Below are 12,144 nucleotides of genomic sequence, written 5' to 3' on the forward strand. Positions count from 1 at the left end.
CATGACCAGATTCTTACTCAACTCCCACTTCCTGTTTGAAAAATGCAACAAATGCTGTTGTCTAGCAGACAGAGAGGGTAGAGCCACAAACAAATACACACACTCACAACATTGTGACATAATAATGTAACATCTAACATCACTGTGTACCTCTTAGTCAATAGCTATGACAGATTTAAATTCAAATGTAGTGCAGAGTTTTTATCTGACAACGGCACAACACTGACAGTTTTAGGCAGAAAATTAAAATCTTAACTAAAATGCACTAAAGTGCAAAACTATTGACTATGCATTTCTGTAGCACGATTAGACACACATTTATATAGTTTATCAGAAAAAAAAGTTGATTTGGGGGCGACTTGCTCTTTAAATGAGTTAATCACAGTATAATCTAATTTAAAGGATAAAAATTAATAACTTGTGTGTGACATCTATGACAAAATACATTAACATAATTATTACTACTTTACTGATAACCCCTGAACAAGGAATCATAATATAAAAATGAAAATTTCTAATCAAACCCCAAGAATGTAGTTTTAAATCATGCTAAATTTCAAACTATTGTTTAAAAATATCAAAAGTTATTAAATGTCAAGTTTTATTAGAACTTACTTGCACTTATGAAAGTGCACATACACCTGCTGTATTCTATATATAATGCTTAGACTAATTCAAATAGTCAGCAATACATATACTAAAAAACATTTATTTATAACTGCATTGTATGAAATATTCAGTCACAACATATTCTTTAATTTAGTCTTAAACAATGCAACTTTAATAGTTTAAACACCCCATTGTTATCAGTCAAACTTTTGAATAGTCTTATGGTATTTACATTATTTTACTTAATCTCAGTTTAGCTTTAAGTACTGTAACTTTTAATAACGTTTTACTTATTTCTACATTAAACTTTGCATGACTAAAAATAAACTCACAATATTACATTATTTTTATCATTATTTTTTCCCTGTGTCCTGTCTGGCTGTGAAGCAAACAGAATTGATGTCTGAATGTTGGTGAAAAGCCTTACAGATTTACTCTCAAGTGGAGCATCAAAGCTAATGTCACGTCTGATACTTTAAACTTTATTGTTTTTGAATACTTTGTAATTCCGACCAGACACGGAATCAGAGGCGAAAGATAAAGACAAAGACAAAAGGTGGGGGCAGAAAAGGGGGGGGGGGGGTCCACAAAAATAAACAATAATGAACAAGAGTCTGCTTCTAGGCCTGCAGAAAGAGAAAGAAGAGAAAAAAATGGGACACACAACACAACAGGAGCAAGCTATCACTGTGTCAACTTGAAGAAATACAATCACACAATAATAATAAATCATAGTGCATTTAGTGGCAACGACAGCCTTAAGACATGTGTTGAACGTGCCCAAGTCCATACTTATATGAGCACCTGTGTGTGTGTACACACGCTTGTTTATGTAAGGTTTCTCTATAGGAGCGTCCAATAGAGAGTGTGAGGGGCCACAGACCTGCCCCCAAAGATGTGTAGGAGACTAAGAGAGCTCCAAGTCCCAGAGATCCAGCCGCTGCCCCAGAACACAAAAACCCCAAGGAGACTGCAACCAGAAAGGCCCCCGCCCCCTTGAGAGGTGCAGAGGATCGCCCTGGGGGGACCACAACCAGCAGCTGGCAGAGACCCGGGAGATATCAGCGGCAAGCCCACCTGCAGCCTCCCACCCCCCGCCTGGGACCCAGCAGAGCCCAGGGACCCAGACCCCACCAGGCAGCCACCGGGATTGATCAGACAGATGCCAAAAATCTTAAACCCCCTGACCCGGGAGCCACGAACATTCAGGCAGACCAAGGTACCGCACTCCACACCAGGTGTGGCAGGGAGAGGGGAGACGAAGATCTATATCATCAAAACAAGTCCCAGGAGAAGGGAGGAGTCAAAGGCCCCACCTGACATATACAGTCATACACAAATAGAGCTGAAACAACTAATCGATTTAATCGATTATAATCGATTATTAAAATAGTTAACAACTTTTTTAGTCATCGATTAGTTGTTTAATAATCATATTTTACCGCATAAAGTCTATTTTTACCACAATCTGACATCGGTTACAAGCTGTTAAATTTGCCACCAGTGTGTGGCAGTAATGAGCCACTGATCTACCAGTGGAGCCGTAGAAGAAGAAATGAGCCAATGAGTGCCCTCGGTTTTCATGACGTATCACGTTACTGACGCTCATCCATAGAATGCGCTCATCTTGCTGTGAGAGATGGCGGAACAAGAGGAAATACGGAAGAAAAATAGAAGCGACAAAACTTTAGAGAAACCCCGGACAAAAACCTCACGAGTATGGGAGCACTTCACTAGATAACTTGAAAAGGCAAAATATGCAAAAACCATCTAGCATGGCACGGAAGCACGACGTCCCTAAGTGAACATTTGAGACGAAAGCATGTGGGGGCTGATGCAGCAGAGGAAGAGCACCGCGGTCAAGTGAGCCGTCATTTGGAAGAGCCAGCCCGGTAAGTAACAGAAAATAAACAAGCTGGACTTAGTGTTTTAGCTGAGTTCGTTATAGTGAATGTTAAACATGTTTTTTTTGCCGCGTCAGTCTACGGTGTTCTACTTCTGATTGACTAGATGCCATCGTGAATCTCCTCCGTGTTGTGAATCATGCGCTTGCCAAATTCAGCACGTCTGTTTATAAGAATGTTCTCGTTAAGAGAAAAACGGCACAAACCCATAACTATGTTCCTCATTCAAAAAAGGACAACTCCGCGGTGAAAAATATACAGACGAGCTGTGTCCAGGTGAATATAACGCGGCATAGTTGTACGCTTTCAATTTTTAAATACAGGAGAAATTCAGAAAAAGTCATTTTTTTACTATTAAAAGGCTGTTTTACTATCTAACGCTGTAAAACGCCTCACAACACATTTTTATCATGTTTCTTAAACAGTATTACACAAAATAAACATTTTTCACATTTCTCTAGCTAATTTAAACACTCCCGACTCAAAGTAAAAACCTCATGAGCTTCTTACTTAGAGCTTTTTAATAGTAAAAAAATTAGACTTTTTTTCTGAATATCTCCTGTTGCAGGCTATTTTGTAGAACGTAACCCTCAAAATAAATGATCACTGTATATTGTTAATTAATTCAAATAATATAATATTGATTTAGTGTTGTAGTGTGTGTGCTGCTTTATTTTATATGTGTACTTATTTCAGTCTATTTGTGTTTCTTATGCAGAAAAAAAACAAGCAACGATGGACAACTACATGGGGAAAGAGACACTCACCCCCCAGCAATTCATACCACTTACAAACTCTATTCTAAACATGCTGGTAAAAGACATGAGGCCACTATCCATGGTGGAAGGAGCAGGCTTCCAGCTAATGCTAAAAAATTATTCTGGACTGATATTTTGCACTGTTTAGCTCATTTTATACTGCTGACTGTGTTCATGTGCAATAAAATAGATTGCAGTCAACTGCACAATTCTCTTATGTTTTTTTTTCTTAACTGAAATGCATCCATCACTTGTATAGGTTAAATAGCTAAACAATAACAAACCGATTAATCGATTAATCGAAAAAATAATCGACAGATTAATCGATTATGAAAATAATCGTTAGTTGCAGCCCTATACACAAACACAGTAATACACTCCCTCTCATGCTCACACATACACATGAAACCAAAGACTTCTAAAAATGCATGCCAGACACCCACTTATGCTCCCTATACACACCCTAGTCCCGGTACTGCTGCACATTGGGTACAACCATTACTAGAGTTTGACCCTTTCTGCTGGGGTGCTGATGAACAGACTCCCCGCCCAACGCTGAGCCCAGCAACCCACCACCCCAGACCCCAACCAGACAGCCAGATCTCCCTCTTAGCCTCCAGCCCCAGGAAGCCAAGCAACAACAGAGGTGTGCTAAGACCCCTAGTCTCCCTCCGCCTGCTCCAATATAGTTAGTGTTCGTTGATGAGGTGTATTCCATGGCTGTGGTGAGCGGGCAGTGCGGGCATTGTCTGCCCATGCCAGTTGATGCCACCACACCACCCCACTTGCACCCACAGCCCTCGGTGTCTAAGTGCACTTTAAAATTGGAAGTGGCCACCGGCACCCTGGAGGAGGCTGAGATATCCCCCTGCCAAATGCCGCTGAATGTGCTCACTCCCAAGGCCCTAAGTGTGTGTTTGTGTGGAATGTCGTCAGTGGAAGTGTATAAGGTGCAAATAAATTGGGGGGCAGGTTGTCACAGGAATGCGGAAATGGGTCCATACCCGCACTCCCTGATATGCCCACCCCCCCAAGTTCCTATGTGTATGTTTGTGTGATGATGTGAGGGAGCAGGAGGAGAGAAATATGCGGGGATGGGGAGGAATGGCTGGTTGGGCGTAGCCCTCCAGGGAGCCAAAAATAAACTTTTGACAATATTACATTCAAATGTGAAAAACTACAAGTTTCTGTTAGAAACATAAAACAGAAGTGACTCAAATATGCACTTTACTTCCACGTTTTATCAGCAAAAAAAAGTTGATTTGGGGGTGACTTGCTCTTTAAGGGCAATTCTCATCTGTTTTGTTTGATCTCATCTGTAGACATTTATTATTATTGGGGATGTCAAACAACTAATTTTTAAATGTAATTAAACATAGGCTGTGAATTAATCAAAATTAATCACCATTTCCACAAATGACTGAAAAAATACCAAATAAACCAAAAGTAAATGAATGCCATCCTCCTTGTGATGATGCCCTGGGCAACTGCCATAAGTCACATCAAAAAATGCTGCTGATCATTCCAATGATCCCAAATAGACTCACATTAGACCACATGAAAGCAACTGAACCCAAAAATATATTAACCAGTAGGGCTGCTCAATTAATCGAATTTTAATCACGATTACAATCTGAGTTTTGAACGATTATAAAAAAACAAAACAAGCCGATTATTTGCTCCTCCCGCTTGCGCTGCCCTGAGTTGCAAATGAAGCGTTCCTCCACAGTGTTGCCAACTTAGCGACTTTGACGCTATTTCTAGCAGCTTTTCAGACCCCCTTCTTGACTTTTCAAACTTACAAGTACCTAGCAAACACCTCAGAAACATCTCTGGGAACCCTTAGCTATTTTCTGGATAACTGTCGTCAACATTTCCTGCAGGTTAGCTTAACAGCTCTCGGAGCTGGCTCCCTGTTGGATTAACCAGAGTGAGTGACACACACACCGCACCTGCGGACTCCTGAGCCACTAAAAATGACTAAATGTGCGTGTGCGGCGCGCTAAACACATGTGCAGCTTGCCCCGATTGCTGTGAGACCGGGTTGGGGGTGTAGCTGTGGTTGGGACAATTATTACATTAACTGATGGACCTGTAAATAAATAGTTTATAAATAAGGTAGAAATAAGTTCCTCACGCTGATAACTAATAACTAATCTCTCTGAGGACACGGTGCTTGTGCACTCTCCTACAGCACCTTGACACGACTCAATGTTATGCAACATTTTGTGAACATCAATTTCTTTGCATTTATTTGTTATAAATGTCACTGTATAATTCTTGCTGTCAGTATTTGCAAGGTATTGGTATTTGGGTCTGTACTGGTTAGACTTACATGAGTTAAACCAAGGTCTATAGCCCTTGGGTCATAGACTGTGAGCTATAAGTATATTGGTCTTTTTATACTGGGAATCAGGAGTTATTTTAGTGATCATCTTGTTTATTATTTTTGTCCTGATTGTGCCCTGAGCAATTTTATGACTTAATAAAAACAAATAAAATCAACATAAATTGAAACATCGTCCTAAATAATCGTGATCTCAATTTCAGTCACCATAATCGTGATTATTATTTTTGCCATAATCGAGCAGCCCTATTAACCAGTAAATAACTGCACTCTCACACAACACGCCTGTGTCACTCACGCAACCTCCTCTAGGGAGGCACCGCAGAGCCGCTCAGACTCCATTACCCAACATCCCCAGCGCCAGGCTTCCGGTTCACGTCACCCGCCAAATCTATTTAAGGAAGTGCCGCACAACACCGACTCACGTCGGCATCAACCATCAAGCATTAACCAACCAGGTGCGAGGTCCGCACGGCTCCGCGCGGAAAAGTTGCGTCATTTTAACAACTACGCCCCTCCACCGCGCCTCCGCACGGCCCAGAATTTCCGCAATGCACACCTCGGAAAATTTCTAACCACGCGGAAAAACATGGCGGACCAGCAAGAACTACTATGGCAGAGGTTCGTAAATAGACATTTGTATGATTCAGCTCTCAGAGGTCACCGTGATCAACATGTTGTTAATAGTTCTTGGAGAGAAATAGCTCGCACTGTCGGAAAAGACGAGAACGCTGTTAAAAATGCTGAAATGCCATGTTGTAAACAGTAAGTTCTACTTCTACTATGGTGTAGTGTTGAATGCATGCTGTAGAGCTCCATGCTGCCCCGTTCAGTTTGGGAGAATATTGGCTCACCGCAGAGACAAGCCGCACAAACCATAAACACTGCGAGTTGTGAAGCGCGTTCCATCCGCGAGCCGCATCACCGCGCGGAAAGTGAATGCGTCAAGCATAAAACCAAAGTCATTGTTCGAACCGAACCTAACCCAGAGTCCAAACCAGATTGTCTCAGATCACGAAGCCTGTTCAGATCAGACCAGCCAGATCTAAGAATCCTGCCTGTTCTTAGAGACCAGCCTCAGACCAGGACTCGCCGTGTTCAGCTGTGTCACCAGGTCACCATACAGCTGCGCACTCGGCTCCCAGAACAGCGTGTCCATTCAACCCGGCGTCAGTCACTCCGCGCTTGGGTTAAAAGCCACGCCACATCCAAACTCTCGCCCAGCTCGAGTCACCCCGTTACAGCCTGCAGCAACAGTTAGGACTCCTCCCTCCCTTTTTAAAGCGTTTTTGCTTCCTAGGACATTGTGGTTGTAAAACCCCAATGTCTGAGACTCGAGTCTGGTCCCGGTGTGATCAACCAGTTTCTGCGGGAATGTAACGGCGGAACCGGTTCGCAGCAGCGCGAGTCCACCGCCCCTTCGTGTCTTACCGTTAAATGTTACATCACGTGCCACATGGACACTCACTCACGCTGCAGATTCAACAAAACTACTTTACTCTTTTCCAAATTATATCACAAGAATAATGAAGCTGCTTGCGTAAAAATCGACACAGCAAATATGTAAGTATTACTTACCATAATAAGAAGTGAACACGCCAGCTGAATACAGCTAATATTGCTTAAAACAAACATACAAACAAACAAACAAACGACAGATAACAATAAGCACAAATGAAATATTCTCCAAAATGCTGCTTTACAACGCTAAAAAGAAGGCAAAACCCCAAGCAAGCCTACGTAGTGCGCACTGAAACGAGTCTTGTTCAAAGACGTGAGGGGCGGTTGGATTGAAAAATATATAGCCGAATTTGAGCCAATCAGCGGGATAGAATTTATCACGTGGAAAAATATCTCCCAATAAGGTTGAAGTCTTTAGAAAACACAATGCGCTAATCCTCCAATCAGTAAGGAAAATCGGAAAATTCAAAATAAACCAATAAGTTTCTTTAACGACACAGCAACGTCACGTTCGTCTCTGATTCCCGTGTTTTACAGAGGCCGCCCCCTCACGTCCAGACAGTCCAGGAGAAGAAGCCGGTATAAGGTTAGTCAATCGATGTTAAAGCTAAAGCTAGCAAAAACTAGCTACTTGCTAGCTGACTAATGTTTGTTGAAATTATCACGATTTGCAGTAAACGATGTCCGGAGAATTGTTCGAGGATGCATAGCTGTTAGCTCAGACTAGCTTTTGGCTCAGACTAACTGTTAACTCAGACTAGCACTTAGCCCAGACTAGCGTTTGGCTCAGACTAAGACTAGCTTTTGGCTCAGACTAGCGGTTTGCTCAGACTAGCGTTTGGCTCAGACTAAGACTACTTTTTGTTTCAAACTAGCGGTTAGCTCAGACTAGCTTTTAGCTCTAACTTGGCAAAAGATGGCTACCACAGATAAGTTTCATCAGCAAACACAAAAATGGCACCAACTCTGTTGGTTTTACATATTCATCTGAAATCTGTTCATTTTTTAGGTCAGTCATTCATATCGAATTACACCAGATCTTATGATTTTGCATGATCCATTATTTTGTAAATCTGATTTCAAGTTCCATGAAAAACAGTGATGTGATGTGATGAAGGGGCTTGACTGTGACCAATAACGAGACAGTTGTAGCTGAGCAATACGGGCCGTGTGATCAAGCCAAAGCTTTGGTCAAATCTAAAGGCAATAAGGAAAAGCATGAAAGTCAGCTGACTAGGTGAAAGATGTTGCAAGGAATCAAAGCAACATGCTTCTAGAGACTTGTACAGGTATCAGGTGGTGTTCTGACTGTTTCTGGTTTATTTTCTGTTTTTAGAGCATTCCCAGGTCTGGTCACAGCCCATGCCTTTTTTCAAGGAATCAGGCTCGTGATGGGACACGGACCATACGCCAAACTGGTCGTAGTCTTCCTCTTTACCTCACTGGGTTTCATGGTGAGTGTGGAATAAATCCTCACGGAACAAAAATGATTTTTGTGCGTGCGTGTGCAGTTTGACTGAGCAAGCCTATTTTTTACCCTGCAACTTCTGGAAGGAAACTTTGCTCTGTTCTGCAGCTCCACACTGGGATTCAGAAATGACTTCCAGAATATTCTACTGGTCATCATGGTGAGCGCACACACACGGCATTCTCACAGCTAGAGCAGGTCCCGTTCTCCTAGCACTGGCAGATGAAACTCTGGCCTGTGCGTTAATCAGTGTTGGGAACGTTACTTTAAAAAAGTAATTAGTTATAGTTACTGATTACTTTGTCAAAAAAGTAACTCAGTTACAAGATCATAAAAGTAACTGATTACCAACAAAAATAACTACTTAGTTACTTTTTTCATTAAAGAATGCAAGAATTACTACAATAGTGAAATATAAATGACTAATGACTGGAACATAATAAAATGTATGTCCAAATGTTTTTTTATAAACCTGAATAATTTAAATAAATAAGCACTTAACAGGAGGACCTACTAACAGGAACATTACACTTATCTAGACTATTAAAAGGTCATTGTGTGATATTTAACAAGACCCTAATCAGCTGAAATTTAAAATTGCAAATAGAAACACCTGTAAAGGTTCCCGAACCTTTAAATGGTATCTCGGTCTAGTTAAATTACAGAAATAAATGTAATTTTGCACAGTATTCTAATTTTTCCAGCTTCACATAATTGTGTGTTTTTAGCAGCATTTCTGTTGCTGGTAATCTAGTATCGGTTAAATAAATTAATAAAATCCTTTAAAATGACACTAGAAGAGGCACAAGCCTGATGGAGGACTTAAATGTACTAACATGGGTCAGACCCAACCACAGAAGAGCTGAAGCTGGGTGGTGAACACACACAGGTTCTAATAACACCTGAGCTCCATGTCGTTTGAGACTGATGCATCAGTGTTACAGCGGGGCTAAAGACATGATCAGGAACAGGTTACAGCTGGATGATCTAGGAAGGCAAAAGATCAGGACGTCTGAGTGGTGAACAGGTGAGCGGACCTTCGGGACGTCCCGCTGTCACGCCAAGAAGGGCACGGCTGCAGACCCGCAGATTCACTGCTGCAGATTCCCACCTACAGCAGCAAATCTGCGGCGGGTCTGCAGCCGTAGATATTCATCATGTCTTCCTCATTCTTCATGGGCCGTGATGCTCTTGGATGAAAACATCTACCTCTAGCAGCTCCTGATCAGCTGATGACAGCTTCTACAGACCGCGCTGCTTAACGCATGCATTTCCTTATCAGTAACAGAAACGACGTCTTGACGTGGGCCGCTGCTGTAAAAAGTGAGGCGCGAACCAGAAAAGCTTCTGCCGATCACAATTCAACAACGGATTATGAAAGAACGGATAACGCTCGAAACACGCAGATTCTTCCTGATGTGAGAGGTGAGTCTCCACTTTGTTTTGGTTGTTTTGGCGTCGACATCATCCTAGCGCGCCGACACCTCTCTCTCCCTGGCTGCAGCTTTTTGAGGTTCTCTCCAAGTTCAGTGAATCCAATTATGTGATCAGAACTCCTCTAATGAGAAAGAAAACCATGACTTGCCATGTGAATCGTTTGAAGCTATTTCATGAACGTGCTACCGCTGTGACTCAGCCTTGTTTAGTCTCTGCAGAGGTTTCTCCCCCACTGCCTGATACTGTGCAAGATGATGCTGTGGCGTGGAGTTTGCTGCCCCCTGTCACCCCACGTCTCTGCAACTCCGAAGCTCTCTCCAACCTGTCGTCCAGTTTGGGTCACCTCACCTCTTCGCAACAGGAGGAGCTTTCTCATCTAATTCACTCTTTTCCGGAACTATTTTCAGACGTGTCCAGTCAGACCCACCTAATAACTCATGACATCAGCCTTACTGATTCCGTCCCCGTTCGTATGCACCCTGACAGGGCTAGTCCGATGAAGAGGGAACTAATGAGAAAGGAAGTAACTTATCTATTAGAACATGGCCTAGCAAAGCCCAGCACCAGTTCCTTGAGCTCACCATGTTTACTGGAAAATAAACCTGATGGCTCATATAGGTTTGTTACTGACTACCGCAAGTTAAATGCAAAAACCGTCCCAGATTCGTTTCCTTTGCCTCGTGTAGAGGATTGTGTGGATAGTGTGGGTTCAGCTACATTTGTTACTAAACTAGATCTTCTAAAGGCCTATTGGCAGGTGCCGCTAACTCCGTTTGCATCTAAAGTGTCTGCTTTCGTCACTCCAGATAACCTGCTCCAGTACACCGTTGCCGTTCGGTTTGAGGAACGCCCCCGCTACTTTTCAGCGTTTTCAGCAAGAACTACTTCTTCTTCCGCCAACCATGGTGTGTGATACGGCACAATATAAATACCTTAACCCTCCACTGGGGGGCGCACACTGGGCTCCCTGTTTATTCAATTCAATAATTTATTTCACTCAAAGTTTAAATATACAAACTTCAAATTAGAATATAAGCATTTGAGTGAAATAGGGGGAGGAAGAAGAAAAAATCTGATATGACCTACCCCCTTTAACTAAGACAAGATAAATAACAAAAAGTACAAAATAGCCTTATACACAAAAAATAAACCGCTCTCTTACTTCAACAAATAATATCACTACTAAAACATTAATCCTCCATCCTAAACCCACCAAATCATACGATTTTAGCCTTTTATCTTTATACATTTTTTTTAATTGACCAGTACTTGTACATTTTTTTAATTCATCATCCAGGTTATTCCATAATTTCACACCATATGTTAACATACACATTTGCTTTAATGTAGTACGAACAAATATCCTTTTAAACTCTGGTTTCTTTCTACTCTTATCATTTTTTGGGATCAAAACAAAGAACCTTTGTAGATTAGTTGGCAGTAAATTATTTCTAGCCTTAAACATAATTAGTAAAATTTTCAAGTTAACTAAGTGTTTAATTGATGCTTTTCCTGTTTGCTCAGCAGGAAGAATCACGCCCCTCCCAGAGACACCCTCTGTCGTGGCTGGATGATGATGCAGAGATGGTGGCTGCTTGTAAATCTGTGGAAGGTATGGGGCAGAACAAATCTAATTTGCACCTTCCAAGCTTAAACAACGCACACTACAAATTTTTGTGGTCTTTTTAGACTCCCTCATCTCAAAGCAACCAACAATAGGAGCTGCAGCGACCAGGACGTCGCCAAAGGCTCCTGCTCTACAGCGGCTGTTGGTTCTCCTGCTCCTGCTGATCCCTCTGCTTCTGCATCCCCTGCTGGTCCGATAGCTGCTTCTTCTGGCTCCACTACTCCTCCTGGTCCCTCTGCTGGCTTTTCTGCTGCTGTCCTGGACAAGGTTTTAAGGAACAGGACGGACCTTGCGATGCCAGTCTCTCGGCCTGCTGCTACTCAGCCACAGCTTCAGCCCCAGGTGAAGCCTCAATTTCAACCTCAGTCTCTGCTACAGCCTAGAAAACAGACTCCTGTGAGTTGTGAAACAGTTGTAGCCTCTTCCACCTCTACGCTATCTGAAACCCCTTGGCACACAGTCAGGCCCATTGTGCCTAAGCGGTCTCTGTTCAGTCCAGCTCCAGCCCTGCGTCGCTCCAGCCTTCTGCCAGT

The 12,144-nt window shown here is 42.4% G+C and overlaps 2 protein-coding genes across 2 annotated transcripts in view; one reads left to right on the forward strand and one right to left on the reverse strand.

Moving 5' to 3' along the window:
* The window catches only part of LOC129166738 (uncharacterized), a 171,484-nt gene extending 164,634 nt beyond the window's left edge, over positions 1-6,850 (reverse strand). The window contains exon 1 of the mRNA XM_054749879.2: positions 6,712-6,850. The gene's annotated coding sequence lies outside the window, so the exon portion shown is untranslated. The remainder of the gene's footprint in view (positions 1-6,711) is intronic.
* Positions 6,851-11,700: 4,850 nt separating this feature from the next.
* Positions 11,701-12,144, forward strand: part of pcbd1 (pterin-4 alpha-carbinolamine dehydratase/dimerization cofactor of hepatocyte nuclear factor 1 alpha) — a 94,352-nt gene continuing 93,908 nt past the window's right edge. Inside the window, exon 1 of the mRNA XM_054749896.2 lies at positions 11,701-11,953. Coding sequence (XP_054605871.1) covers positions 11,906-11,953 — 48 coding nt within the window. The 5' untranslated portion in view covers positions 11,701-11,905. The remainder of the gene's footprint in view (positions 11,954-12,144) is intronic.

Source organism: Nothobranchius furzeri, chromosome 12 (genome assembly GCF_043380555.1).
Source record: "Nothobranchius furzeri strain GRZ-AD chromosome 12, NfurGRZ-RIMD1, whole genome shotgun sequence".
In the NCBI taxonomy this organism is placed as follows: domain Eukaryota; kingdom Metazoa; phylum Chordata; class Actinopteri; order Cyprinodontiformes; family Nothobranchiidae; genus Nothobranchius; species Nothobranchius furzeri.